A 25,134-nucleotide genomic window follows, 5' to 3' on the forward strand; every position below is an offset into this window, starting at 1 on the left:
TTTAATTGAGTAAATCTGGTTTAAGAGCAAGATCTCTCACCACTTTACTTAACAAAGAGTCGCACCGCTCGTTACGACCTACAGAACTGTCAAGTCTGCGGAGTACCAAGCGCTTCCGCTTATCGCTTTCACATTAAAGGAGTTATTAAAATAATATTGAGCAATAAGGTAATTTTTTGTGTACTTATAGCAACATATTAATGCATAATCGAGACGAAATAGCCGTCCTCTGGTCATGCATCACATTACTGTAATCTTATTTTTTTTTATCTTTGAGACAGAATTGACAGTTCTCAGTTCCGTCGAAACGGAAATGTGCTCGTGTTAATGGATCAAACTTGACATATAGCTGTAGTTGATAACTATGACCACGAGATGGCAGAGCGATTCCTGATTATAACCCTCAGCTATTAAAACACACTGAGTGACCCGGAACTACTTTTTCCACTCTTTTTATATGTAAGTAAGCGTGAGGTAATTACGTGCTGTGATCGCATAGAAGCGACAACAAACAAGACTTCCGGTTATAACCTTCGAAATAAAGGTCCCCAATTAAATTATGACAGGCGGGGTTTCGGTGAAGGGGTTTCTGTAGAGTTGAAGGGAGGGCGCTAATGCACACTGCCACGATACTTTTGCTTTGAAGGTCGAACCCGTGCTAAAATAGTTTGGTTCTTGAGGCGAGGACAGTTCGAGCTGCTTGAGTAATATCCGACCAGCATTGTGTTGTCACAATAGATCTAAAGGTAGGCGACTCTTCTTTTCCTTCTTTCTGGTGGTTTAAGGAGAGTCGTTTCGTTGTGTTTTCCGAGCTTTCCCCACAGGATTAGGTTGCGTGCTAGCATCCAGGTGCTACGCTAGTTAGCCACTGACAACATGCTAACGCTTGATTTGCTAGCAGCTAACGATTCAGTGAGACAGTGCGTGGGTGTGGGGAGGGGGGTTGTGTCAGTCACAGTGTCATGATCACGGTTTATGGTTTAACCCTAATAAACTGTAGTTTTTTATTATTTAATCTATTGCCACTTTAGAAACTAAGACAGAACATTTTATGCTAGCTTGTTAGCAAGCTGGTCCCATATGTGTGATCTTTCTTTAAAGTTAGAAGATCTTAGCTGAAGCTTTTTTGCTTAGTCAACTCTTCTAACCGCATATGACGCGGTTCCTTAACCCGAGTTTAGTTTATAACGTAGTTATGCCACACAAACGTTAGCTTAGCGAGCTGTCACGGGGCTAGCTGCAAGCTACTGACGCAAAACGGACAACCAGAGTTTTATTAGCTGTAGATTTTTATCTTAATGTCTTACAGACAGCAATAACAAGAGGACAGTGGTCATTTAAGATGAATTAGATTTTCTTTTTACAAATTTATTTATTTTTAATCCTGACCAGTTTCAACAATTAAATGTGCAGTTTTAAGGTTTCAGAGTTTAAAAGTTTCCCTCTGCGTTTCCACTTTGGCGTAGGTCCCACCATGCGAAGCCTGTATCTCCTCCTGGTACCGGTTCTGCTGCTCCTCCTGGACGTTCCTGCATCCAGGGGTCGATACAGCGATGATTTTGATGATGGCGAGGACATCGTGGACTTCGATGACAATGACTTTGCTGAGTTTGAGGACATGAACGACGACCCAGCGGCTGAGGAGGAAATTGACCCTCCGCCTCGTGCCTCGCCGTCCTCGCAGCCCGAAGAGGACGAGGACGAGGACGAGGACGAAGATGAAGCCACCGTGGAGTTGGAGGATGGCCAGGATGGTTTTGAGGATTCAGAGACGCAGGTACATCGCTTTATTTTCCTGTTCTCCGTATAATTCTGTAATCATTACTTTTCATTCCTTGCCCTTCAGTAGCCTGGACACAATCTGTAGCAATGCCAGTTTGTCTTAATCTTTCCGTAGGACCAAGACATGTACAGCAAATATGATCAGGAGGAATTTGAGGGGATTGGGGACATGGAGAAGACGGGCCACTCCATGAAGGACCCCCTCATAATCCACACGGTAAACCGGGCTTACTCCTTAAATGGCTTTGAGCGCGGCCTTCTGTCCATTGTGATCTTCCTTGTGTGCAGGGATTCTTCTACACCTCGCTCTCTCCTGAACACATCTCCTTTAAATTCACCTAAAGGATGAACTGAGTAAAATGTGTCAAAGGTCACCGTTTTATCACAAACTACGTATGATTAAAAGATCACTTTGACGAGGCCTCGTTGCGACCTCCCGAATATCAAAAGGGCTTGCTTCTGCCTCCAGGTTCCAGCCCACCTGCAGAACAGCTGGGAGAGTTACTACATGGAGATCCTGATGGTCACCGGCCTCTTGGCCTACATCATGAACTACATCATCGGCAAGAACAAGAACAGCCGCCTGGCGCAGGCCTGGTTCAGCTCGCACCGGGAGCTTCTAGAGAGCAACTTCGCGCTCGTGGGTGAGTTCCTCCTCTTCTGACTTGGGCTCCCCGGCATTCAGCTCCCGTTTCCGTCCTCGTCGGGACCAGACGCACGCGACCGTGACAGACGGGATCGTGTGTGTGTTTCCTAGGTGACGACGGCACCAGCAAAGAAGCGGTGAGCACCGGCAAATTGAACCAGGAAAACGAGCACATCTACAACCTGTGGTGTTCGGGCCGCGTTTGCTGTGAAGGCATGCTGATCCAGCTCAAGGTGTGTGTGCCCCGTCGCGTGTTAGCATCTACGCTGCAGTGTCACGCCTTCGTGTTTCATACCTTCTTCTGTTACAGTTCCTGAAGAGGCAGGACCTGCTCAACGTCCTGGCGAGGATGATGAGGCCCGTCTGCGACCAAGTGGTCCGTATCGAAACTCTGATCCACTAAAAGTAAGCCTCGCCTTCTCATTAACGGTGTGTGTGTGTGTGTGTGTGTGTGTGTGTGTGTGTGTGTGTGTGTGTGTGTGCGTGTCTGCCTGCAGCAAATTAAAGCGACCCTTAACGACGAGGACATGGACACTTTTGTGTTTGCTGTCGGCACCAAGAAGGCCACGGCCAGGCTTCAGAAGGAGTTGCAGGACTTGGTAAACGTCTCTTAAACCGCGCGTGCATCACATGAAACGCACAAATGGGACAGCAACATAGCCAAGGCCTCTATTTGTGTCCTGCGTCCGTAGAGCGAGTTCTGCGGTGACAAGCCCAAGTCCGGGGCTAAGTACGGGCTCCCAGACTCCCTGGCTATTCTCAGCGAGATGGGCGAGGTCACAGACGGGGTGATGGACAACAAGGTGGAGTCTTTTTTTCTTTTTGCCGTTGCCTCGGTCGTTCTGCAGACGGGATTCCTTGATGTCGCCGACGGCTCCCTCTCTTACGTGTCTGCACGGTTGTCTTTTTAGATGGTGCATTACATCACTAACAATGCCGACAAGATCGAGTCCATCCATTTCTCGGACCAATTTTCTGGTCCAAAAGTTATGCAAGAGTAAGTTTGTTGCCGAATCCCTTCACGTCCAAAGTTTTCTGCTGTTGTTCTAAAACCTTTTTTTTTTTCCTTTTCTTCAGGGAGGGTCAACCTTTAAAGCTGCCTGAGACGAAGAAGACGCTGCTGTTTACATTTAATGGTGAACGTTTTGTCTCTGCTACTCACTGTCTCCCCGTATTTGTTGGTTTACCGTGGCGTGTTTAAAACGCCATTTTCACGGCGTGTTCCTCGGATGGAGTTAATCCACGAGAGATTCAGGCCCCGCCCATTTCCAGCCATTATTTTGCGCCCATTTTTGGCACATATTTGGGCTCAAGCCATCTACAAACCTCATTTAGATTAACCTGAACAAACATCCTGAGGTCATTTTTTTCCACGTCTGTAGTTTGCGACTCGTTGAACTCGTTGTTCTTGCAGTGCCTGGCATGGGCAACACGTCTCCCAAAGACATGGACAGTCTGCTGCCCCTCATGAACATGGTGATCTACAGCATCGACAAAGTCAAGAAGCTCCGTCTCAACAGGGAGGTGAGAGAGGATCCTGGTGCCGCTCTGTCCAGATGGGCCGCTCGACTATTTGCGCCATTTTGTGCTGTTAAATTAGAATTTTTAAGCATCGATCCTTCGCGTGTGTTCAGGGCAAACAGAAAGCCGACAGAAACCGCTCCCGCGTGGAGGAGAACTTCCTGAAGCAGACTCACGCCCAGCGTCAGGAGGCGGCGCAGACCCGCAGGGAGGAGAAGAAGAGAGCGGAGAAGGAGAGAATCATGAATGAGGAGGACCCTGAAAGACAACGTCGCCTGGAGGTCCGAAATCTGCTTGTGTGCAGCATCTTCATGGCAAATCCACAGCTGAAGCCTGCACTTGTGTCAATCTGTACATTGTGTTGAAGAGTCAGTGTAGTTGTTTCTAGTCACAAAGCTAAGCTAACTTCAACACGCTTTTAGCTGTAGCTTCATATCTACTGGTTTTACAATATTAGAACAATTATTTTTAAGAAAAGCACAGGTATCCTTTTCAGAGTTGATTTTTACCCCCCCCCCCCCCCCAGGAAGCAGCTCAGCGACGCGAGCAGAAGAAGATTGAGAAGAAGCAGATGAAGATGAAGCAGATCAAAGTGAAAGCCATGTGAGCGGTCCTCGGTGGGGACGCTGACGCAGCCCGGATTCCCAAGAAGTCGGGACGCGGTGTCAAGGAAATCATGAAAAACACAGCAGTTATTTGAAATGGAATTCTATTTACCTTTTTTAACACACTGTTAAAAATCATGTTATCGTTGATGCATTTCTATTTCGCCGATGGGTGCAGGCGCAGCAGCCTGAGCCTCTCACACAGTCGCTCCTATCGTCGCCTGTGACGTTCCAGTCGGGTGCCTGTAAAATGAAACGGAGCTTTATTTTATTTATGCACGGTGTCCGGACTCTTTTTGGAATCGGGCTGTGCGAGCGCACTTGTTCTTCCAGCTTTCTTCCCGCCACAGCATCCGACTCCGCTCCGTCTCTAAACACACTTCTGTGCCTCTGGGTGCGTCGGGCTTCACCGTCTCCGTCACCGCCTGCTCCGCCTCCCCGTTAAGTGAAAGACATTCGTTCACAATCGCACCTGGATTATTTCCCCTAAACTCTTTTGAAAATCTGTGTTGAGGTTGATGAGCATTAAATCATTTTAATTTATATCAAGCTATGAGATTGGTTCCTTGCAGGGTGTTTATAATGAGTATCTGAGCAATCTTAATAAAATGCATCTGAGTCTGATGGAAAATTCTTGTTTTGTGTTTGATTTAATGGTAAATGTTACATCTATTTCTAAGCTGAATGGAAATGGGTGGGGAGTTAGTGTGGAAAAAACACGCCTCATTGGAAGCTGTTGAGTGAGGAGCAAATAGAGATCCTGAATGAGTGAGACTAAATTTAATTTTGTTTGCTATCAGCAGTCTCAGAGAGATACGGTTACAGCAGTTGGGTTGGCGGGCTAAAATAGGTTCAGTGACTACTGAGATGTGAGAGTGGTTGTGATCAAACGTGATGTCCTTCAGTTATAAGTGTTCTTATCAAATTCCAATTGAAACACCCGGGTGTTGGAAAGTGTTTCATGGGTTTTCCAGGTTTTAGTTACAATTGTGTTCGAGGTATTGGAAAATAATTTCATTGTCAAACTTTAATAATGTGCAAATCCAACAAAATCTATGACATAGATCCACATTAAAATAATTTAATTATAGCATGTCATGAATGGCTGACTGGACATTTTTGCTACATAGATATTACTTTATTTTTTTTGTAATTTACTTCCAAAATCTTTTTTCTAAATAACATACCGAATAAATAAAATATACCACATAAACAACATAAAGAGAGTAGGAACCTTCTTTTCGTTTGACTTTGACTTCACTGACACTGATTAGCCTTTAGGGGGCGCAATGATAAATGTAATGTCCTTTCAGCAGATTCTAACATATTATTAACTGTTCGAATTGATAATAAATACAGCTAAACTAATGATAAATTATTACTTTAATAATTTAATATCAATTCCGTTCATATCACCTATTGCTGGCGCAATGTGGTTCTTTTTTTACGCATTTAATTGTGTTTGAGGAAAGTGCCGGTCAGAATCTGCGGACTGCATTCGCATAAGCTGATGGCGAACAGGCGAGGTTTTCAGGTTGGTTACGCGATGGCGGCTCTCTAAACAATATAAGGATTTTACGGTGAAAACAGTGGCTTCGCCGTCCCGAGAAGCGTGTTATAGACTTGACTAACTATCGGAATGATGGCGGAATCATTTTAGCTGGTCAGTTTTGCTCTGGCGCGACGTCGGATGTGTCCGTTCTGCGTTAGGGGCTCAGTGTTTTTCTGGTTCGTCTCCCGGGCCTGGCTCTAGCTGCCTACACTGTAGCGGCGGTATGCTACTTTCGGGTGAGCGGGCAGGAGGTCTCGGAGGAGGTGGGCTCTGAATTTAGCTATACTGAAGACAAAATGGTTCTGTGTAACCTAAAAGAGGGGTGCGTAAGATGATCGGCCTTCATTTGATGTTGTCGACGTTGACGGAGGGTCGTTCGGATCAAAGTTTTAGCTCTTCGTTTGATGCGCTCGCTAGTTAGCATTAGCCAACGATAGCATCAACTTGTCCTAGTTAAAGCAACAATAAATGACGATGTCTTACGCCACTTCACGGTGCTGTGAGGGAATATTTGAGAAGCCGTACTAATGTCTAGTTGAGTGTAATTTTGTCTTAACGCTGGAAAACAATTTCTTCGCGTTTCGTGGGTGTAGCTAGCCAGTTGCTAGCTGTAGTCACTGGTCAGTGACGTAACGGTGTCATTGTTTTGACAGCGCGCTGCACCTTCGTCAAGGCTAAAATCCTCCCTGGTCGTGATCCGCTTTAAGGTGTCTGCGCTGTATTAAATACATATTTATTTATTTTATTAGATGGTGTTCTGCAAAGTTAATATTTGGCTATCTAATATGACGCAGCTGCTCGTTCTTTTTTTATTTAGCATCAAAGTTACAACCAACTTTGACCGATTTTGGGGCAACATTTCCGACCACTAAAGGGTTTTTTTCCCCCCCATGTCTGGCAAAGTTTTCCTTGGTTCTTATACATAGATAATTGAATTTCCCTCTGGGATTAATAAAGTGTTCTGATTATTTAGTTTGGTTCTGCAGCAGTATCTGACATCACGGTTCTCCTTTCACGCTCAGTTGTAGAATGGATCCGGACGGTGGGACAGATGCACAAAAAGCAGTCAGTTTGCAGTGGAAAAGCTACAAACTGGTTCAGGACCCAATCATTCGGAGGGTCGCTCAGAAAATCTACAGATACGATGGCGTGCATTTCAGTGTGCCCGTGAGTCCATGTCCATGTTTTCTCCATAACGCGTACTATACTCCTGTACTCGAATCTTTAAGCTGCAACCTGTCTGTTCTTTTAGGACTCTGGATTTCCTCCAGTGGGTGACCTGCGGGACCCGAGGCCAAGAAGACTATGGTCTCGGTATACAGAGTTGTCCCTCCCAGTGCCAAAATTTAAGGTTAGAATTGGAGTTTCACATGAATTTCACAAAAAGAAAAAAAAAGCCTCATCTTCTGATGAAATGACGAGATGGTTTCCCTGTTTTTCCATTTAACACCACAGCTTGACGAGTTCTACGTGGGTCCCATACCGCTTAAGGAGGTAACCTTTGCTCGGCTCAATGACAACATCAAGGAGCCCTTTCTGGCAGAGATGTGTGCCAAGTATGGTGAGGTGGAGGAGATGGAAATCCTGTTTCATCCCAAGACCAGGAAACATTTGGGTCTGGCCAGGGTGTTATTTACCAGCACCAGAGGAGCCATGGATGCAGTCAAGCGTCTGCATAACACTTCTGTCATGGGGAAAATCATTCATGCCCAACTGGATATAAAAGGTACGTTAAAACACATCTATAATGTATATGGGTGATATTAACGTTTAACATAATATTTTTAATGGATTCGATTCTTAAAGGTGAAAATATAAAGTCACGGGAAGAATGTAACTCATTTTAGATTTTGCTTTAAAGCTCTTCCTATCAATCAAAAATAAAACGCTCCTGTTAAGATAGATTGAAATGTATTAGTGCCTCATTATAAATAGACATCTTGCACATCACTTTCCATCGTGTGTTTATTTCATCTATTTGGGTTTTGTTTTTTTCATCCAGGCCAGCAGAGACAGAAGTACTACGACCTGATAGTAAACGGGTCTTACACTCCTCAGACGGTCCCCCTGGGAGGCAAGGCTTTGACGGACAGTGTCCAGCCCCAGACTCCCACACAGCCACAGCCTGACACGGTATGTTCACCCCATAATAAATGTCACGTCGGTAATGTAATCATCTAAAGAGACGCTGCAAAGGACATGATTTAGATTTTTAGCAAAATGCAAACGATTGATCTTTATTTCAATTGTAATTCATGTCTTTTTTTTTTTTTTTTTTGCTTTGCAGTCCTCAGAAATCAGACGGAGGCTTTCCAGTGACCAGCTGGTGGGGTTGGCAGCTGGCGTCCAAGCCCTGACGGCGGGCAGCGGCACCCCTTGCTCTACGGACACTGGCTACAGCGATCAGCGTCAGGACACGCCCACCTCGTCCATCGCCGGCTCGTCTGCCTCGTCTCAGGGGGGCGGAGGGACGCCTTACAGCTCAAGGTCCGGGACTCCTTTCTCGCAAGACTCGGGCTACACCGGCAGCAGGTTCGACGGGGTTTCCCATACAGTCGCGCATTATGTTTTAATTAGGTGTTAATCACCTCGTCTTCTCAGAGGACAGAGACGGTGTCCCCGTGTCCACGGCCATGTTCAGCAGTCAAACCGTGAGAAGAAACAAGCAGCGAGATCTCTCAGATGCCCCGAACCGTTTTTTTCTTTTTCATGTAGCGGTTCCGTACGTTTCATTCCGTATCGTACGAGTTAGCAAAGAAGCTAGAAGAAGAAGAAGAAGAAGAAGGTGGCAGCTAAGAGTGAAATGTCATTTGTCTTGCAGGCACGCCGGCTACAACGCAGGCGCGTTGGGCAGCGGCTACCCTCCCCAGGACATGCTGCCTTCCTCTTCCTCATCCTCTGCCGTCTCGTCCACTGTCGGCGGGTACAAAGTGTCTCGCTACTCCGAGGATGCGCAGGAACCGTTACTCTATCACCGTGGTCGCCCCATGTACCCCCCGACCGCATCATACCGTCCCAATGAGCCCCCGTGCCACCCCCTGTACCCCAACGCCGGCGGGCCGGGGCCCCACATGGTGCATCACTCCTCCATGCCCCCGCCGCCTCTCGCCTCCCAGTACGACCAGCCCCCGATGTCCGACAGGGACAGAGATCGCGAGCGAGACGCGGCAGCTCGATACGGGCTCGGCGGCGTCGCCTCCCGGCGGTCGTCTTATCACCACCAGCAGGACGCAAACTCTTCCTCGAAGCACCATTCCCATCACTCCCATCACCACTCGGATCGCCGGGACGACCGGGGCCACCGGCGGGACGGCCTGGGCTCCCGATCCGGTGATCACAGCCACCAGAGACATCGCAACCACCATCATCACCACGGCAGCAGCAGCCGCAGGAGGAGCAGCCACGACCGGGACCGGGAGCGGGACAGGGACCGGGACCGGGACAGGGACAGTGACTACTCCAACAGCTCTGACCCCAGACACAATTCCAACTCCTACCGCTCTTCCTCCAACAGCATGTCTCCTCCACCCTCGTCATACTCTGCATACCCGTCCTCCAAAGAGGGAACCCCAGCTCCTCCTCAGGGGCCGGAGGCTTCCACCCGTCTGGGGGGCGCTAGCCAAGCAGAACGGGGCTCTCTTCCCCCGGTAGGTGCCGACAAAGACCTCCACGCTGGTCATCACGGCGTCCTGCCCCCGCCTCCGCCACCGCCGCCGCCTCCCCTCCCGCCAGCGTCGGTCATTGCGGCGGCAGTAGCCGAAACTCTCGGAACGCTCGACAGCCCAGCCCATGAGGAGCAGTGGACAAAACCCAAACGGCGTCCCAGCACGCCACCTGCACCGCCAAAGACGAGCCCGCCTTCCTCGCCACCTCACCCGTCCATCACCTCATCCTCGGCCTCCCCTTCCTCGACCTCCCTCCTACACCATCTCCCTTCCTCCTCCAGCTCCCCACAACCCCCGCAGCGTGACTCGTCCTCCCCGGAGCCGGATTCGACCAATGAGAGCTTGCCGTTCGTCTACCACAGCAGCAGCCTCGACTCTCGCATCGAGATGCTCCTCAAGGAGCAGAAGGCCAAGTTCTCTTTCCTCGCCTCTGACGAGGAAGACGAGGAGGATAGGAAAGAGGAGAAACAGAGGGGCCTGCGTGGGGATGCGGGCGAGCAAAAGAGCGGGTCCGAGGAGGTGAAGGGGGAGCAGGCGGTCGCTAACCAGGTGGGCGACAACGGGGAGAAGGACCACAGGAGAAAAGGAGACAGAGGACGGAAACGTGGGAAGGGGGGAGAGGGTAGGAAGAGCCCCCCTGCACCGACGGCAACGACGCCCTCCTCTTCCCACGTCCAGCCCCCAGAGGAGCCGCAGCCCCAGGTAGCCCCCGCCTCGCCCAGATCTTCACAGGAGGAATCCCCAAAGGCGGGACCTGCCGACGCAAGGAGCAGGTCGGGGGCACACACGCCCCCCTACAACGGACAGAGCCAGGTAAGACGGGCGGCGCCCGGCACGCTGAGAATGAACGTTCACCTCCGGGTGCGAAGGAGGAGATGGAACGGAAACGCCTTCAGTAAACGAATAAACTGTTATGGAGCTTGTTGGACTTCTTTATAATTGTCTTATTTGTTTTGTGGTTGTCACGGTATCACAGCCCCCCCCCCCCCCCAGTTTAAAACCATTTTCTACGTTTCCTTTCAGTCCTCCCCGCACTCCTCCGGAGAAGACATGGAGATCTCCGATGAGGAGGAGGAGGAGGCCGCGACGACGGCGACCCCCCACCAGGCGTCGGCCGCCTCGGTTGCTTCCCCCTCTTCCTCCCAGGCTGCCGTGCCTTCACAACCAACGGACCCGTCATCGTCGCCCCCACCCGACTCGGCACAGCACTTTGGCACATCCATGCGCCCCCCCATACCTTCCTACCCTCCACACCTGCCCCCCCCGCCTCCTCCCGGTTACTCCCTCCAGCCCCCACCTCCTCCCGGGATCCCTCCCCTGCCCCACATGGATCTGCACCCAGAATATCCACCCCCCATGCCTCAACACATGTATGACTATGCCACCTCCATGGAGCTGATGAGCCAGTACAGCGGGGGGGCGCCCATGTCCTTCCAAATGCAGACGCATATGCTGAGTCGCCTCCACCAGCTGCGCATGTCTTCATCCAATGGCGCCCAGGGTCCCGGTGAGGCGGCCACCGCAGACTACGCCTCCTACCACCTCCACTCGATGCCCCCACCCCACACGCACCACCCGTACATGGACCAGGAGGGGAGTGGGACGGGCTCCCATTATGAGCAGGACCCCCGTTACATGCCCCCGCACATGCCCTACCCGTACCCCGACCCACACGCCACTCACATACCGCCCCTCCCGCACCATGGCGTCCCGCCTCCACACGGCGGCTGGCCGCCGCAGGTCATACCGCCGCAATACCCCTCTTACATGCCCCCGCCCGGCTACGACACCATGCCGCCCGGGGACGGCGACGCCTACACGGCTCCGGGGGCGGAGCTGCCGGCGCTGGCTGACAATCCACACGAAGCCACGGTGCAGATGGTCCTCGCCACTCTGATCCAGGAAATGAAGAACATCATGCAGAGGGACCTGAACCGCAAGATGGTGGAGAACGTCGCCTTCGCCACGTTTGACGAGTGGTGGGAGAGGAAGGAGACCAAAGCCAAGGTGAGAACCCGTCTCAGAAAATCCGCCTCGTCGTTTTTAGTTTCAAGGCTGTGAAAATGGAAAATGAATCTGATGTGAAACGCTCAAATGCTTTTCCGCCAGCCCTTCCAGATGATGGCGAGGGGAGTTCCTGCCGTGCGGGAGGATGAGAAGAAAGAAGAGAAGGTCAGCCGGCCTCGGGAGCCTCTCATGTCTCTCGTGGATTGGGCCAAGAGTGGCGGAATGGAGGGGTTCTCGCTCCGGGGAGCGGTGCGGCTCCCGTCCTTCAAAGTAAAAGCATCGCCCTTGCTTGTGTTTAAACATTCATTTGAACAGTTATATATTAAAGATGCTCTACTGTGTCAGATTTTGCAGCCTACGATTATAGCAGAGGTTTATATCCGTACTTGGCTGTGATTCGTTCACTTCTAAATGGAGATTATGGTGTTTAATTATCAGGTGAAGAGGAAAGAACCCCAGGAGCTCGAGGAACGAGACATGAAAAGGCCTCGGCCCTCGACCCCGCCGGACGAGGACGAAGGTTTGCCGAGCCGATGGCGAACGTCACGCGAGGAGCGGCGGATTAATCTCCTCGCAGCTCGTAACTCTTACGCTGTCGTCTCGTTCACAGCGGCCGAAGGGAGAATTCCAGAGGCGGAGCTGCGTCGAGCAGGAAGGGACAACAAGAGGAGGAAAAAGAAGCCGAGGAGCCGCAAGCCCTGGGAGCTCGGCAGCGAGGGAGAGGAGACGTCCGACGGGTCTTCAACCGAAAAGGTTTCTGCTGTTTGATTGGTCCAAAGCAATATTGGTCTGATAACGCCCGACTCTTTGTGATTGCTAGATGGCAGCATTTCACCATAAACTTTAAGTGCAGCCATTGTGACTTTTTCTCCCCCCCCCCCCCCCCCCCCCAGGAGGATGAGGAAGAAGAGGAAAGTGAAAAGGAGTCTGATGGTGAATCCCAATCTCTGCTCTTACTGCTGTATTTTTTAGATCTGTGTCCGTTTAAGGTTCTACTAAAACGCGTTTCTTTTATAGACGATGCCCTCAGCGCCGACAGCGACGACGAGAGCCTCTCCTCGTCCTCCGAAGGCTCTTCCTCCTCAGAATCTTCATCGTCTTCTGAAGAGGAGGGAGAGAGGGCCGACAGCGACGGGCTGGACAGCATGGACGAGTCCACCATGGACAGCACGGCCGGGAAGGACGACGACAGGTGCGGCGTTTTGGGACGATCCGTCGGCCGTTGGCGTTGCGTAATGACGCTGAACTCTTCATCGTGTAATCGTCTTCGGTTCTACCCTTTTTATTCTGCTTGTTCCTTCTTAGGCTTAACAGCGCGGCATCTGTTACAAAGACGGAGGTCAGAACAGGCAAGTCTTTCTTCACCTCACGGTTCAAATCCCCAAAAGGAAGACTTGGATTTTTTTTGTTTTTGTGATTCCTCTTTGGGCTGGCGTCCGATATTTGTTGTTTTTCGTTTACTCTCAGGTGAAGCCAAAGACGGCAAGACGGATGCTTCGGCGGCGCCAGCCAAGCGCCCCCCGTCGCCCCCGTACCCCCATCCTTCGTCGCCTGTCGTTCTTGTGCCCCCACTCAAGAAGCGCAGGAAGACCGTTTCGTTCTCCACGGGCGAGAGCGACGGCAAGCCGCCGAGGCCGACTTCCTGTCAGGTGGCGGGCGACTCGCGTCTCCTCTCCCTCGGCAGGCCTTTGGATTCCGGCATCGCCGTCGGCCCAGCCCCCCGGCTCGCCCCGCTCAGGGCATCCAGCTGCTCCCCTTTGCCTCTAAACCGGGTGAAGGCAACGCCCTCATCGTGCCCCCCGCGGGGCGAACCCAAGATTCTGACGAATTCAAGAAGGGACCGCCGGCGTCTCCTCAGACCAGCCCCGTCAAAGCCGGGAAACGAGGTGCGGAGAGGGACGCGCCGAAATGGTCCGCCCCCCCTGTGATGGTGTGCCGCACCGTGCAGAACCTGCCGCTGGACCACGCCTCCATGTGCAGGATGGCCTTCGAGGAGGCCCCTCCTCCTCCTCCGCCTCCTGTCAACAAACGGTCCAGAGGCAGGCCTCGGACGAGCAGCTTCTCTGCTTCTTCCTGTCACCCCCTCAGAGGGGACGAGGACGAGGAGGAACGCGACCAGAGGTTGAGGCTCCGGGAGCAGCTGGGGGCCTCCAGCCTCCTGCAGCTGGCTTCAGCTTCGGCCGCTGACCTCTCCGTGCTGGCGGACGTAGCTTTGAAGATGGACCCCGACGCCGGGGACTCCGAGGAGACGGAGACGTCGGACGAAGCGGAGGAGCAGAAGATGGAGGAGCATCTCTTCTCCCCGGAGTCGCTGGCCTTGGTGATGAGCCCGGAAGGAGTCGTCGTCCTCATGGAGCACAATTACGGCAAGCCCCCAGTTCTCTCGCTGCCCCCCAGCAGCAAAAGGACTTCCTCCAAGGACGCCTCGGTCTTGCTCCCGGCGGAACTCAACACGATTTCCGGGGTGCTGGAAGCGCCAGAGGAGGTCATCGGAGAGGCGGCGCCATCCAGAGGAGACGCAGGAGAGAACCTGTCTTCGGTGGGAGCACTTTGTGAGACCGCCGCCGCGGGCCAGGCGGCGGCTCTACCGTCGCCGCCATCGTCGAAGAAGATGCCGGCCGCAAAAGGATTCGGACTCGAGAAGGAGAGGAGTAGAAAGAGAAGAAAAGACAAAGAAAACCTTGAGGTTCATCTCAGCAAGAAACAGAAGGAGCAGCCGAGCAAGAAGCAGAGGAAGCGGAAAGCGGAGGTGCGTGAGACTTCTGATTGGTTCCTGTAAATGTTCCTGTAAACTCGTGTGCCTGTCTAATGGGTTCAGGGGTCGGGATGCTGGATGCGTCTCATGCCCCTCCTCCTCTGCGCAGGACTCTGACTTGGAGGAAGAGGTGGATGTGGAAGAGCTCGAGTCCGGGGAGCTGTCCAGCTCGGACACGGACGACGATGCGGTCGAGGAGGTGAGGAAAAGCGAGCGCCTCTTCCTGCAGGAGGCGGGGCTGACGCCGTCTCAGCGCGGTCCGAAACCCGAGCCGCCGCCGAAGACGTTCGACAACCGCGGCGAGTTTGAGCAGATGACCATCCTGTACGACATCTGGAACTCCGGCCTGGACGGCGAAGACTTGATGCTGCTGAAGAAGACTTACGAGAAGCTGCTCCAGGACAATCACAGCTCCGACTGGCTCAACGACACGCACTGGGTCAGCCACACCGATATCCTTATCAATGACTCGAGTAGGCGTGTGATTGATGCGGTGTCCGAACGATCAATGACCCGATCGGTAGCCCAGATTTTCAGAGTTGTCACTTTTCGATATTACCCGTGTTTCCCTTGACGTTTGAGCCGCACTGACCAATTTGCCGAACCCTCGCCGTAAGAGGAAGAACGCGGGCGGGCAGCTCCGCGAGCACGTGACCGGGTGCGCCAGGAGCGAGGGCTACTACGCCATCAGCCGCAAGGAGAAGGACGTCTACCTGGACCTGGACCTGCCCGAGCAGGTCATACGGGAGGTGGAGAACGTCGACACCTCGGTAAGCACGCTCCAAATCCACGCGCACGTCTTCAAGAATTGGTGGGGGGGGGGGGGGGGGGGCGGGGTTGTGCTAGTGCTCTGCTGTTAAACTCTGCCTTCTCTGCCAGGGAGCGAACCGGTTGCTATCAGAGAGACGATCCGAGCAGCGGCGCCTCCTCACCGTTATCGGCACCACGGCGGTCATGGACTCTGACCTGCTCAAACTCAACCAGCTGAAGGTCAGTTACACCGACATGCATGTTGCAGCGGTGCGAACGCTAAGGGTCTAACGGTACGCTCACGTTTAATTTGGCTTCGGTTTATTTTTGGTACAAAGAAAGGCTGAAAAAGATTTACTCTTAAAATGCTTTTATTTAAAAAAATGCAAACGATAGAATTTGTGTAAATAAATAAAAGCGACCCATTTGGGTGATGTTTCAGATAAATTTGAGTTTTTAAAACTATTGTATTGTAACAATTTAAACATCTTAATAGAATTATTAATAAGTTAAAACTGTAAACTTTGAACACTTGGCTCGGCTTAACTAGTACTAGTACTACTAACTATTTATATCTTAAAGGTTTTGGCGAGAAGGATTCATTTATCCACATTTTCTTCAGAAAGCACAGATCTGGTTGGCGTGACAACATCTCCAGCAGAGGAGAAAACGCCCTCACTAGCAACAGAGCTAGCTGAAATACAGAGCTAATGCTTTGCTAGTTTTGCTATGTTTGCACGCCGGTGAGCTTCCAGCCCCCCCCCCCCCCCACCAGTCAATAGTGTCCGACACTCAGAGGCGTCCGTGCGGAAACTCGCCCAGGACTTTAGTTCTGCACGGATCGCGCTAGTTAATGAGAAAAAATGCATAAAACCGAAACGGTAAGCAAGTGGACCGAACCGAGCATGGAGAACCGAAACGGTTCAATACATTACGTGAACCGTCACACCCCCAGTGAGCACGTTGAACACGTTTACATTGAAGCGTCGTCCCTCGTAAGCAGGCTGACGTGTCACGACAAAAAAAAAGATGTTTGATTAAATAATCTTTCTGTCCCGACACAGTTCCGCAAGAAGAAGCTCCGCTTTGGCCGCAGCAGGATCCACGAGTGGGGCCTGTTCGCCATGGAGCCCATCGCCGCCGATGAGATGGTCATTGAGTATGTGGGTCAGAACATCAGACAGGTACGGCTTCTAATCTGCTGCATCGGCAGTTATCACACATTCCAAGCTGCGTGTGCGTTCAGTTTTAACGCCGGCCCGGCGATATCTTGTGCGTCCAGATGGTGGCGGACAATCGAGAGAAGCGATACGCGCAGCAGGGCATCGGGAGCAGCTACCTGTTCAGAGTGGACCACGACACGATCATAGACGCCACCAAGTGTGGCAACCTGGCCCGCTTCATCAACCACTGCTGCACCGTGAGTCCGCGTGGGCAGGAACAGGCCGGCGGCTAGCGGGCTAACTCGTTACGCCGCCGTTTGCCTGCGGGAGCGTTGCTCATCGGTCTTTTCGTTGCTCTCTTCCTCCAGCCGAGTTGTTACGCCAAGGTCATCACCATCGAGTCCCAGAAGAAGATCGTGATCTACTCCAAGCAGGCCATCGCCATCAACGAGGAGATCACCTACGACTACAAGTTCCCCCTCGAGGACAACAAGATCCCGTGCCTGTGTGGGACGGAGAACTGCCGCGGGACACTAAACTAGAGGACATGTCTCTCGTCCTCACTTGCCAATGGTCAGCCCTATGCAGACACTCCACATGTTCGCCCCCCCCCTCACCATTCCCGGGAATTACAGACGCACACACATGCACAGTTTTCATTCTGCTGGCCGGTCCGTCGCGCCAGCGTGTGATGCGTTTGTGATACATTTGGGGTCACTGGCTAGCGTGGCGCCAGGCATGAAAGCTCATTCTATTTCGACACCAGTATCCGGTTTAGGCTTCATAGTCTCCCGCCTGGGTCTAAACACCCCCCCCCCGCCCCTGCCCCCCCTCCCCACGGAGACGCACAGGAATAGCCGATAAATTCAGGGTTTTTAAAGGCGCTTATTAAGCGCACACTTTTAACAACAATCGATTTGGTCATCAGTTATTGCAAGTTTTCAAGGTGTGAAGATTCTTTTTTTATTTCATTTTGAAGTATTATTATTAAATATTACTGTTGCCGTTATTCATGGTATTTAGTTGCATTCACTGTTAGCATCTTGCAGTCAAACGAGCTTCGGTGCTCCCTCTCACTGTCCTCTGTTTCCTGTGGTTCACCTGCCCCCCCGCCCCTCCCAGCTCACCATACGTTACGCTCCTCATTTGCCCCCAACGCTTGGTAAAAAAATTAAACGCCTTCAGCTATTGTTTATTTTGAAACTGTGTCAGGTAAGTTGTAGCTCAGAGTGTTTTATGTGACTGTTGAATTTTTGTCTGTAGGGGGGGGGGGGGGGGTCACCTGACACCAGACGTTTGGTTTGCTTGTTTGTTTGTTCCCAAAGCACGGAATGTTTTCTCGGAGCCCCCCTCTTCTTGTCCTGGCATTCCCATATTTAGAGTTTCTTCCCAAGACGATCAAATCAGAAAAAGTCACACTCGAGCTCCTGCAGGTTCTTGTTAAAATAATGTGTTCAGCGTTTTACTTCCAGTCCGTGTGCGACGGCCGTTTTTAAAAGGCACGTTTATTCGGTTCGATCAGTTTTCTTCAACGTTCCGTGAAGGTTTCTGCTTCTCTGTCGTTTTAGTGTTTTCTTTGAGCATGCGGTTCATTGGCTGCGCTCAAATTCCTCCCTCCGTCAATCGTCGATCGACTTCAGACGCTCTGTTTGCAGCGTGGAAGGCTAGACGGTGATCCCCAGCAGGGTTCCGGATGCGCTGCGGGCGGCGGGATGCGCACGGTCCTTCGCGTTGTCTCATTTCCCGTCCGAAGTTTAGAGCTCTTACTTTTGAACTTTCAATTAGCGGATGTTTTCTACTTTGTTCCCTCCCAAAAGGGGGGGGCGACTTGTAGGATATTTCTGTCGCAGCAAAAGCCTTTCAGGACAAGCCAATAACTGAACCCTCTTGACGACAGGATGAAACGTATGAAAGGAATTAAAAAAATATCTTTAAAAAAACGAAACACTTTTTGTAAATATTGTAGAGGTGTCTGTTTCTCGTAGAAACACACTGATTTCAAGCTGTAAATATGTTGTTCCTTGTCCTCTCTCCACGGGGAGGAAACTTGTACATACCTTCCATGCATTTATTTTTTATTGTTTTTTTTTCCTTTTTAATTTGATGATTATTTTAATATTATTTGCAATATTTCTCTTGTATTAATGCGTTGGGCCCTTTATTAATGGTGCATTAAAATATTTTTTAAATAAAACGGAGCTCTTGTGTCTTCTCTTGCTGTTTCCTGTTGATGACTTTTGTTTGCCATCGCCTCATAATAACTGAACACTTCATGTGGAACCTCGTTCAGTTCACTAATTGGCTGTTATTCTGCGGAATTCAGCACTGATTACTGTGTTTAACTAACTGGGCATGCTGCAATGTTTGAATGGATTTCACGAGGCTGCTTCCACTCGAAGGCCGGCTCTGTAGCTGCAGCAGCAGGAGGAGCACCAAGTTGTTAGTCTACTGTCTAATAATACTTTATATTCTTTAGGAGTTTATAGGTTAAAACTAATGTCCACTAATGGAGTTAAATAAAGAATGCAAAAGACACTGAATAATCTAATTTTAAAACTATTATTGTTGGTGTTTTAATGTATTAGTTTTATTTCAAAACGAATAAATACACAAAGAGTATGCAAAAACATTACATACATTCAAATAATTTGTAGGTGATACAGATATTTGACGTTTTTGGAGCCTTTTTGTTCAATGAACCACTAATTAATTTTATATACGCCAAACTATCATTATAAAAATGTCTGAATGCAGGTCTTTGCTTATTATAAATAATTATACAGTAGTTTCCGTTTTACTTACGTAACTGCTGCGTCATAACTTTGTTCTACTTGTGCAGGAAGACACCTTTCCGTCTCTCTCTCTCTCTCTCTCTCTCTCTCTCTCTCGTGAGGCGTTCACGGCCCGCTGGAAGAAGCGTCAGATTCCGTCAGTCCGCAGGAGTCGTTGCAGCATGTCGGGAAACCAGCGGGGTCTCGTCTACCTGGTCACCGGGGGGTCGGGGTTTCTCGGCCGGCACCTGCTCCGGGTTTTGCTGGAGAAGGAGGACAAGCTTGTGGAGGTCCGGTTGTTCGATAAGCGCCCGGACTTCAGTTTAAATGGACTCAGCACAGGTAAGAGGAGCCGCAGGAGCTGCAGCAAAGTCGAGATTTAGTTTCATCTCGGTAAAAAACAAAAAAACAAAACAGGCTACGTCTTTCTCATGACAGATTTTTTAAAAAAAAGGTGCTTTCTGATATAAGACTCAATTCGTTTTTTCTTATTATTAAACATTTATATGCATGTTTTCTTCTTGAGTTACGTGTAATTACAGTAGATAGTATTTAACACTATATATGGCTCACAGCAGGGGTGGAGCTAGACCCCCCCCCCCCCCCCCCTGCCTCTTATATTATCTCCTATAATAACCCCTGCCAATTAGAGGTGGAGGAGGTTCTTTATTAATTCCTTAAATGCATAAAACATCTTAAGTTATAGCTTGCATCTTCTCCTGTAGAGAATAAAACAAACGTGATTTGAGAATTGGTGAGCCCAGGAGACCTTCATTTCTCATATTGCCCCTGGTAGCCTGCTTTAATGATAAATCGCCCTTTCATAAATAGGCCTGCTGAAATGAGTCATATTATTGCGTGTGTTTCACGACAGCTGAACTCCACATAACGGGAAAGCAAAACACGAGTGTATTCCGACAGCCATTCCTCTCTCATGCTGTCTGGTCACTGGGTCAGCAGCAGAGATAACAGCTGGGCCTTGAATCCTGGACAGGAAACTCCCTGATGTATCCTGTGCCGGTATAGCTTTACACGGGAATGGGATCTAACCGCGTTATCGTTTCCACGGCGCTGGACGTTCTTTTCCTGCCTTTGGTTTGCGAGAGAAACGCACGAGTCGAGTTAATCAAAGCCACGAGAGAGAGGCCAAAGAAAAGTTTCCTTTAACAACAGCAGACTCCTCTTTCCCCTCATCGGTGTCAGGAATGTTCCCAACAACCATGACTGGTGCCTCCACCCTCAATGGAACATTGCTTAAAGTGGACTGAAAGCCGCTGCGGATTCCCTGCTGACAGTAACAGGAGAGGTCGGTCCAATGGAAGCCATTGTAGGACTGAATCTCCGCTCGGTGTTCCAAAGTTCATTCCTCGTCCTTGAGAGGTGCAGAATCTCGTCTCTTGTTATCTGCATTTCAAGGCGAGGTCACGGTGATAAAGTCCCGGTTGTAAGACAATAACAAAAAAACCTGGCTCCCCGATAGGACAGTAAAAGGAAAAAGTTGATCCATGGTGATGAAACTCGGGCACGGATACACACTGAAAGTTAAAAACAACACTTCTCCTTTAGAGCGGACGAAGGTGGTGGTCGTTCAGGGGGACATCACGGATTACGGCGGCGTGCTGGAGGCGTCCCGCGGGGCCGACGTCGTGATCCACATGGCCAGCTTGGTGGACGTTTGGCACAGGATCCCGGAGTCCGTCATCCACTCGGTCAATGTCACAGGTAAAGGAAAAGGAAGTGGGATGGGGAGGAAACGTTTGTGCGTGAGGCAGTTTTACTGAAGTCCTGAAGCCCTGAGTAGAATTCAGCTCTTAAGGATACCCCCCCCCCCCAAAAAAAACAACAACAACAACAACAACCGTGTCTGGGAATTTAAGACGGGAATTTCCGTTGGTAACGTTTAGGATGAGTTTCCGCTGTTTGAAGGCTAAACATTTCCACAGACTCAGTGTGTGGGTTCATGTTTGTGTTATTTTGTGTTGAGTCAAAAGGTGGAGTCTCGTTATCTCTGGATATAATTATATGTTAGATGTATTTCATTCATCCTCTTCAGGCTCAGAGAATAAATATCACTCCGATAATTAGAATTAGGGTTCGGGGGTTACAGTTAAAGTTTATTTTAAAGACCATTTTAGAGGTTTTCCTGTCTTTAAGCGCAATGCAGGCTCAGAACTATTTATTCCTCCACGTTTTTGGTGGTCATGCTTCTTTCTGCCGCATGTTCCCGATTGAATTAATAAAAAGCAGGCTTTGGAACGTGTTGTCTTCCTTTGAGTCACTTCCTGCTTATTCAATAACGTTAAATCGACAGTGGGTCGCGGTATTGATCCCATCTCCTTCATCTGTTAAATCTCTCCATCTCAGGAACGGAGAATGTGATCAATGCCTGCGTGGAGTGCGGCATCCGATCGCTGGTCTACACCAGCAGCATGGAGGTGATCGGCCCCAACGTCGACGGGGACGACTTCATCAGGTGACGCTCAAAAGACATCGTCGTGCCAACCGGTTAATCTTCATCCATAGCTGGTGAAGCAATTTCCTCACTGAGCCACGCACTCTTTTTGCCATTTGAATAAAGGGGGCGTGTATCAGATCTGTCGATCCATACGTTCATCCCGACGTAACAGATTTGACAAGGAGAGATTTTATTTGTTTTTGCATTATTAGACAAACGTTCGGGTTTTCCTTTCCGGTTTGGTGGAAGATCGGATCCCCGGATGGAAGTTATTCTGCCCTTTTCACTTCCGTTAATGTGATTATATCTCTGAGCTTTGTCTTCTTTGGAAAAGATGTGATTTCTCTTTATCTTACGGATCGTGTCTGCAAACATGATCTTCTGAAATCAAGCAAACGAAGGCCTCTGGATTCACGTCACTTGTTTGAGTCACAAGTGTGCTGCAGAATGGAAAGAAAGGAAGGAAACGGTCTGCTGCAATTCTCTGCCCAAGTTTCCTCTCTGAGACGCCGTTTCCATTTTGGCCCTGTTTAAACGCACTCCTCTCGTGCATTGCGTACTTTTCCTGAACGCTCCTCTGACTGTCTCCTTCTTCGCAGGGGCGACGAAGACACCCCTTACAACGTGAAACACGCCATGGCCTATCCTACGAGCAAGGCGAAGGCAGAGAAAATCGCGCTAGCAGCAAATGGCACCAAGGTTGTTATTGCAATATCTATTTCACAAGTACAATGTTCACATTGTGGTGTAAATAAAACACAAAAAAACATTCCTCAATACTTTATTCCCACATGTCTCCTCTCCGGATCCTAACTCCGTTTCCTGTTTTGTCTCCCGTCCAGGTGAAGGGCGGCGAGCGTTTGCACTCCTGCTCTCTGAGGCCGACGGGGATCTACGGAGAGGGGCACGAGTTGATGAAGGACTTCTACAAGCAGGCCGCGCAAAGGGGGGGCTGGGTCATCGGAGGAGTCCCGGACCACTCCGAGCACGGACGGGTCTATGCGGGTAACGTTATGCCCTTTGAGAGAACCTCCACTGTAAAAGATGTCACACGGCAGGAAGTTCTAATCTCGATTTCTTGATGTTGATCGTTAATATTTGTCAAGTGTGGATCTTAAGGGAATACCAGGATGAGCAAATCCTACGTCAACGTCCCGGTTTCAATTTGACACGAGTCTTCCAGCTGATTCTCATAACTTGCATCTGGAGCATGAATAATAGCCTGACACGTGTGGCCAGCTGATTTCTGCATCGACCCCCCCCCCCGCACTAATTACAGAACTTTGACCTCCCATTACATCCGAGGCTTAACTTAGATGTGAGGAAGAGGAGAGACCGCCCACCTGTGAGAGGAAGCTCAATCGGGCCTCTTGCATCCGTGACTCCGTTCTTACGGTCGTCACCCAGAGATCGTGACGCCAGCCGAGGGACGGAATGTATTGATTGGGGGGGGGGACTAACAGCTCTGCTTTTACGCTTCAGCCCTCCCCCCCCCCCCCCCCCCTTTGCCAAAATGGTCCAATACAAAGCCTCCATTGCTGCTGATTCGGCACCAAATACCTGCCCATCTCACGCTCCGTTTCCCAGTCACTCTGAGATACTGAAATACCAGGAATTCAGCTGAGAGGAGTGTTACTAAAGGGGAATCGCCCTCCGCATTCAGGCTGCTCACGGCTTGCTTCTTGGCCTTCTAATCTAGGGAACGTGGCCTGGATGCACGCGCTCGCAGCCCGAGCCCTGGTGGAGCGCCCCCAGGAGGTGGGAGGCGAAGCTTTCTTCTGCTACGACGACTCGCCCTACAAGAGCTACGAGGACTTCAACATGATGTTCCTCTCCACCTTCAGCTTTCGGAGGGTCCGCATTCCCTTGCCGGTCCTCCGGTTCCTGGCGGTGGTCAACGACCTGCTCCGCTGGATGCTGAGCCCAGTGTACAGCTTCACACCGCTGCTGAACCGCTACACCTTGGCTGTCGCTAGCACCTCCTTCACCGTCCGCACCAGCAAAGCCCAGCGTCTCTTTGGGTACCGACCCCTGTATGACTGGGGTCAGTGTAAAGCCCGCACGCAGAAATGGATTGATGCATTCCCGCGAGACAACTGCGAAGACTCGTGATGTGAGCTTAATCTAGTGAGGCGTGTCGGAAGCTGCCAGGATTCCGGATGTAGAGGAGTCCATGATCCTGAAGTGTCATAATAAAGCATCCTAAATAAAGGAGTACTTAGAAGAATTTCATTTAGATATACAACAATGCAAATAACAAATGTTAATGCAGTTTACGGGCATTTATTAGTACTCCATATGGAGCTGTGATATACCAATGTTTTATTTTTGTTTAATTTAAATAATACTTTTATAGGAATTTATATTGTGAGGAATTTGTCATGGCATTTGCTATTTTTTTGTAATTATTTAATAAAGATTATTGAACATGTTCTATGTTTACCTGTTGTAATTTAGGTATCTTATTATGGATGCAGACGTCATCATAAAGTCTGGCGTCTGACTCAACCAGAAATCACTGGTTCTGTTTTTTTTTGTTTGTTTGGTTGGTTACTGGGAGTTTTCCCCTCTCTGATCTCCATGGAAACAGTAAACCTGGTCGACCGAGAGGGCAAAAGGCTGACGGACCAGCTGGAATTAATTTTAATGTATGACTCAGCCTTGGTTTAAGGGAGTTCACCTAATAGCTTTACGCCATTCCAGCATGTGGGTGCCCCCCCCCCCCCCCCCCCATTCCTGTGGATTTTCCATTGCAATCCTCACAACATTTATGTGTCTGCGGTATGAAAAATAAAGCACAGACGTAACTCACAATACCCAAACACAGTTTCTGATTACACGGTCCTCAAACAAACCATAATAAGTTGACTTATTTAGTTTTAGCACTGATAATTATAGGAGGTAAAATTTGTAACTGCAAATAACAATACTGATTTAAAAAAAAGCTGTCTGGTGGGTAAACACTTGTACAGTACTGTATTATAGACGAGTGCGCCATCTAATGGTTAAACTAACGCAGTACTGTACAGCGTAATTACGAATAGACGTCTGATTAACTGTCGGTTTTGTTAATACATAACTATTTATATTCTTATTTTTGTTTGAAGTGAAGATAACCTTTTTTCTTGTTTTAAGTAGCAGACAGTAGATTGTATAGTTTCTGTTTAATAATAAACGAATAAAAACAATTCAAGACGCACTATAATTGATTTGTGTAATTTTAAAACAAATCAGAGAGGGAAAATAATTAAAAACAAGCATTCATATTAAAAAACATTACGCATTTCTGTTGTATTTCTAATGTGGAAGGGAGGCTCCAGTGCGTGCGCGGGCATGTGGCCAATGACATGGCCCAGAACGCGCACGCAGCTGTCAATAGGAAATAAAGGCTGCGGCTGGAGGGGACGGTCCCGTCCCGGCGGTGGATGAATTAAACAAAGAGAGGCTTCTTTTGATGTAGAA

At 49.7% G+C, this 25,134-nt stretch overlaps 3 protein-coding genes across 3 annotated transcripts; all 3 read left to right on the plus strand.

Moving 5' to 3' along the window:
- Positions 1–680: 680 nt before the first annotated feature.
- Positions 681–5,177, plus strand: ccdc47 (coiled-coil domain containing 47). The gene is made up of 13 exons (XM_068750401.1): positions 681–746; positions 1,467–1,777; positions 1,898–1,999; positions 2,252–2,426; positions 2,540–2,661; positions 2,739–2,804; positions 2,926–3,027; positions 3,121–3,231; positions 3,340–3,425; positions 3,506–3,564; positions 3,843–3,952; positions 4,063–4,230; positions 4,476–5,177. Exons 2-13 carry the CDS (start codon positions 1,475–1,477, stop codon positions 4,554–4,556), a joined length of 1,485 nt encoding a protein of 494 aa, XP_068606502.1. The 5' UTR covers positions 681–746; positions 1,467–1,474; the 3' UTR covers positions 4,557–5,177.
- A 1,958-nt stretch (positions 5,178–7,135) lies between these two features.
- Positions 7,136–18,640, plus strand: setd1a (SET domain containing 1A, histone lysine methyltransferase). The gene is given in 22 exon segments (XM_068750391.1): positions 7,136–7,273; positions 7,359–7,457; positions 7,562–7,832; positions 8,109–8,239; positions 8,394–8,638; positions 8,928–10,584; positions 10,795–11,778; positions 11,881–12,048; positions 12,217–12,298; positions 12,389–12,531; positions 12,672–12,711; positions 12,796–12,970; positions 13,084–13,127; positions 13,246–13,487; positions 13,490–14,527; positions 14,643–14,985; positions 15,122–15,303; positions 15,413–15,523; positions 16,348–16,467; positions 16,566–16,703; positions 16,815–17,019; positions 18,015–18,640. Coding segments are annotated over 21 exon segments (6,525 nt in total). The 3' UTR covers positions 16,989–17,019; positions 18,015–18,640.
- A 759-nt stretch (positions 18,641–19,399) lies between these two features.
- hsd3b7 (hydroxy-delta-5-steroid dehydrogenase, 3 beta- and steroid delta-isomerase) lies at positions 19,400–23,784 on the plus strand. Its single transcript, XM_068750417.1, has 6 exons — positions 19,400–19,559; positions 20,784–20,939; positions 21,582–21,690; positions 22,272–22,371; positions 22,515–22,677; positions 23,372–23,784. Exons 1-6 carry the CDS (start codon positions 19,400–19,402, stop codon positions 23,782–23,784), a joined length of 1,101 nt encoding a protein of 366 aa, XP_068606518.1.
- Positions 23,785–25,134: the final 1,350 nt, after the last annotated feature.

Source organism: Brachionichthys hirsutus, chromosome 16 (genome assembly GCF_040956055.1).
Source record: "Brachionichthys hirsutus isolate HB-005 chromosome 16, CSIRO-AGI_Bhir_v1, whole genome shotgun sequence".
In the NCBI taxonomy this organism is placed as follows: domain Eukaryota; kingdom Metazoa; phylum Chordata; class Actinopteri; order Lophiiformes; family Brachionichthyidae; genus Brachionichthys; species Brachionichthys hirsutus.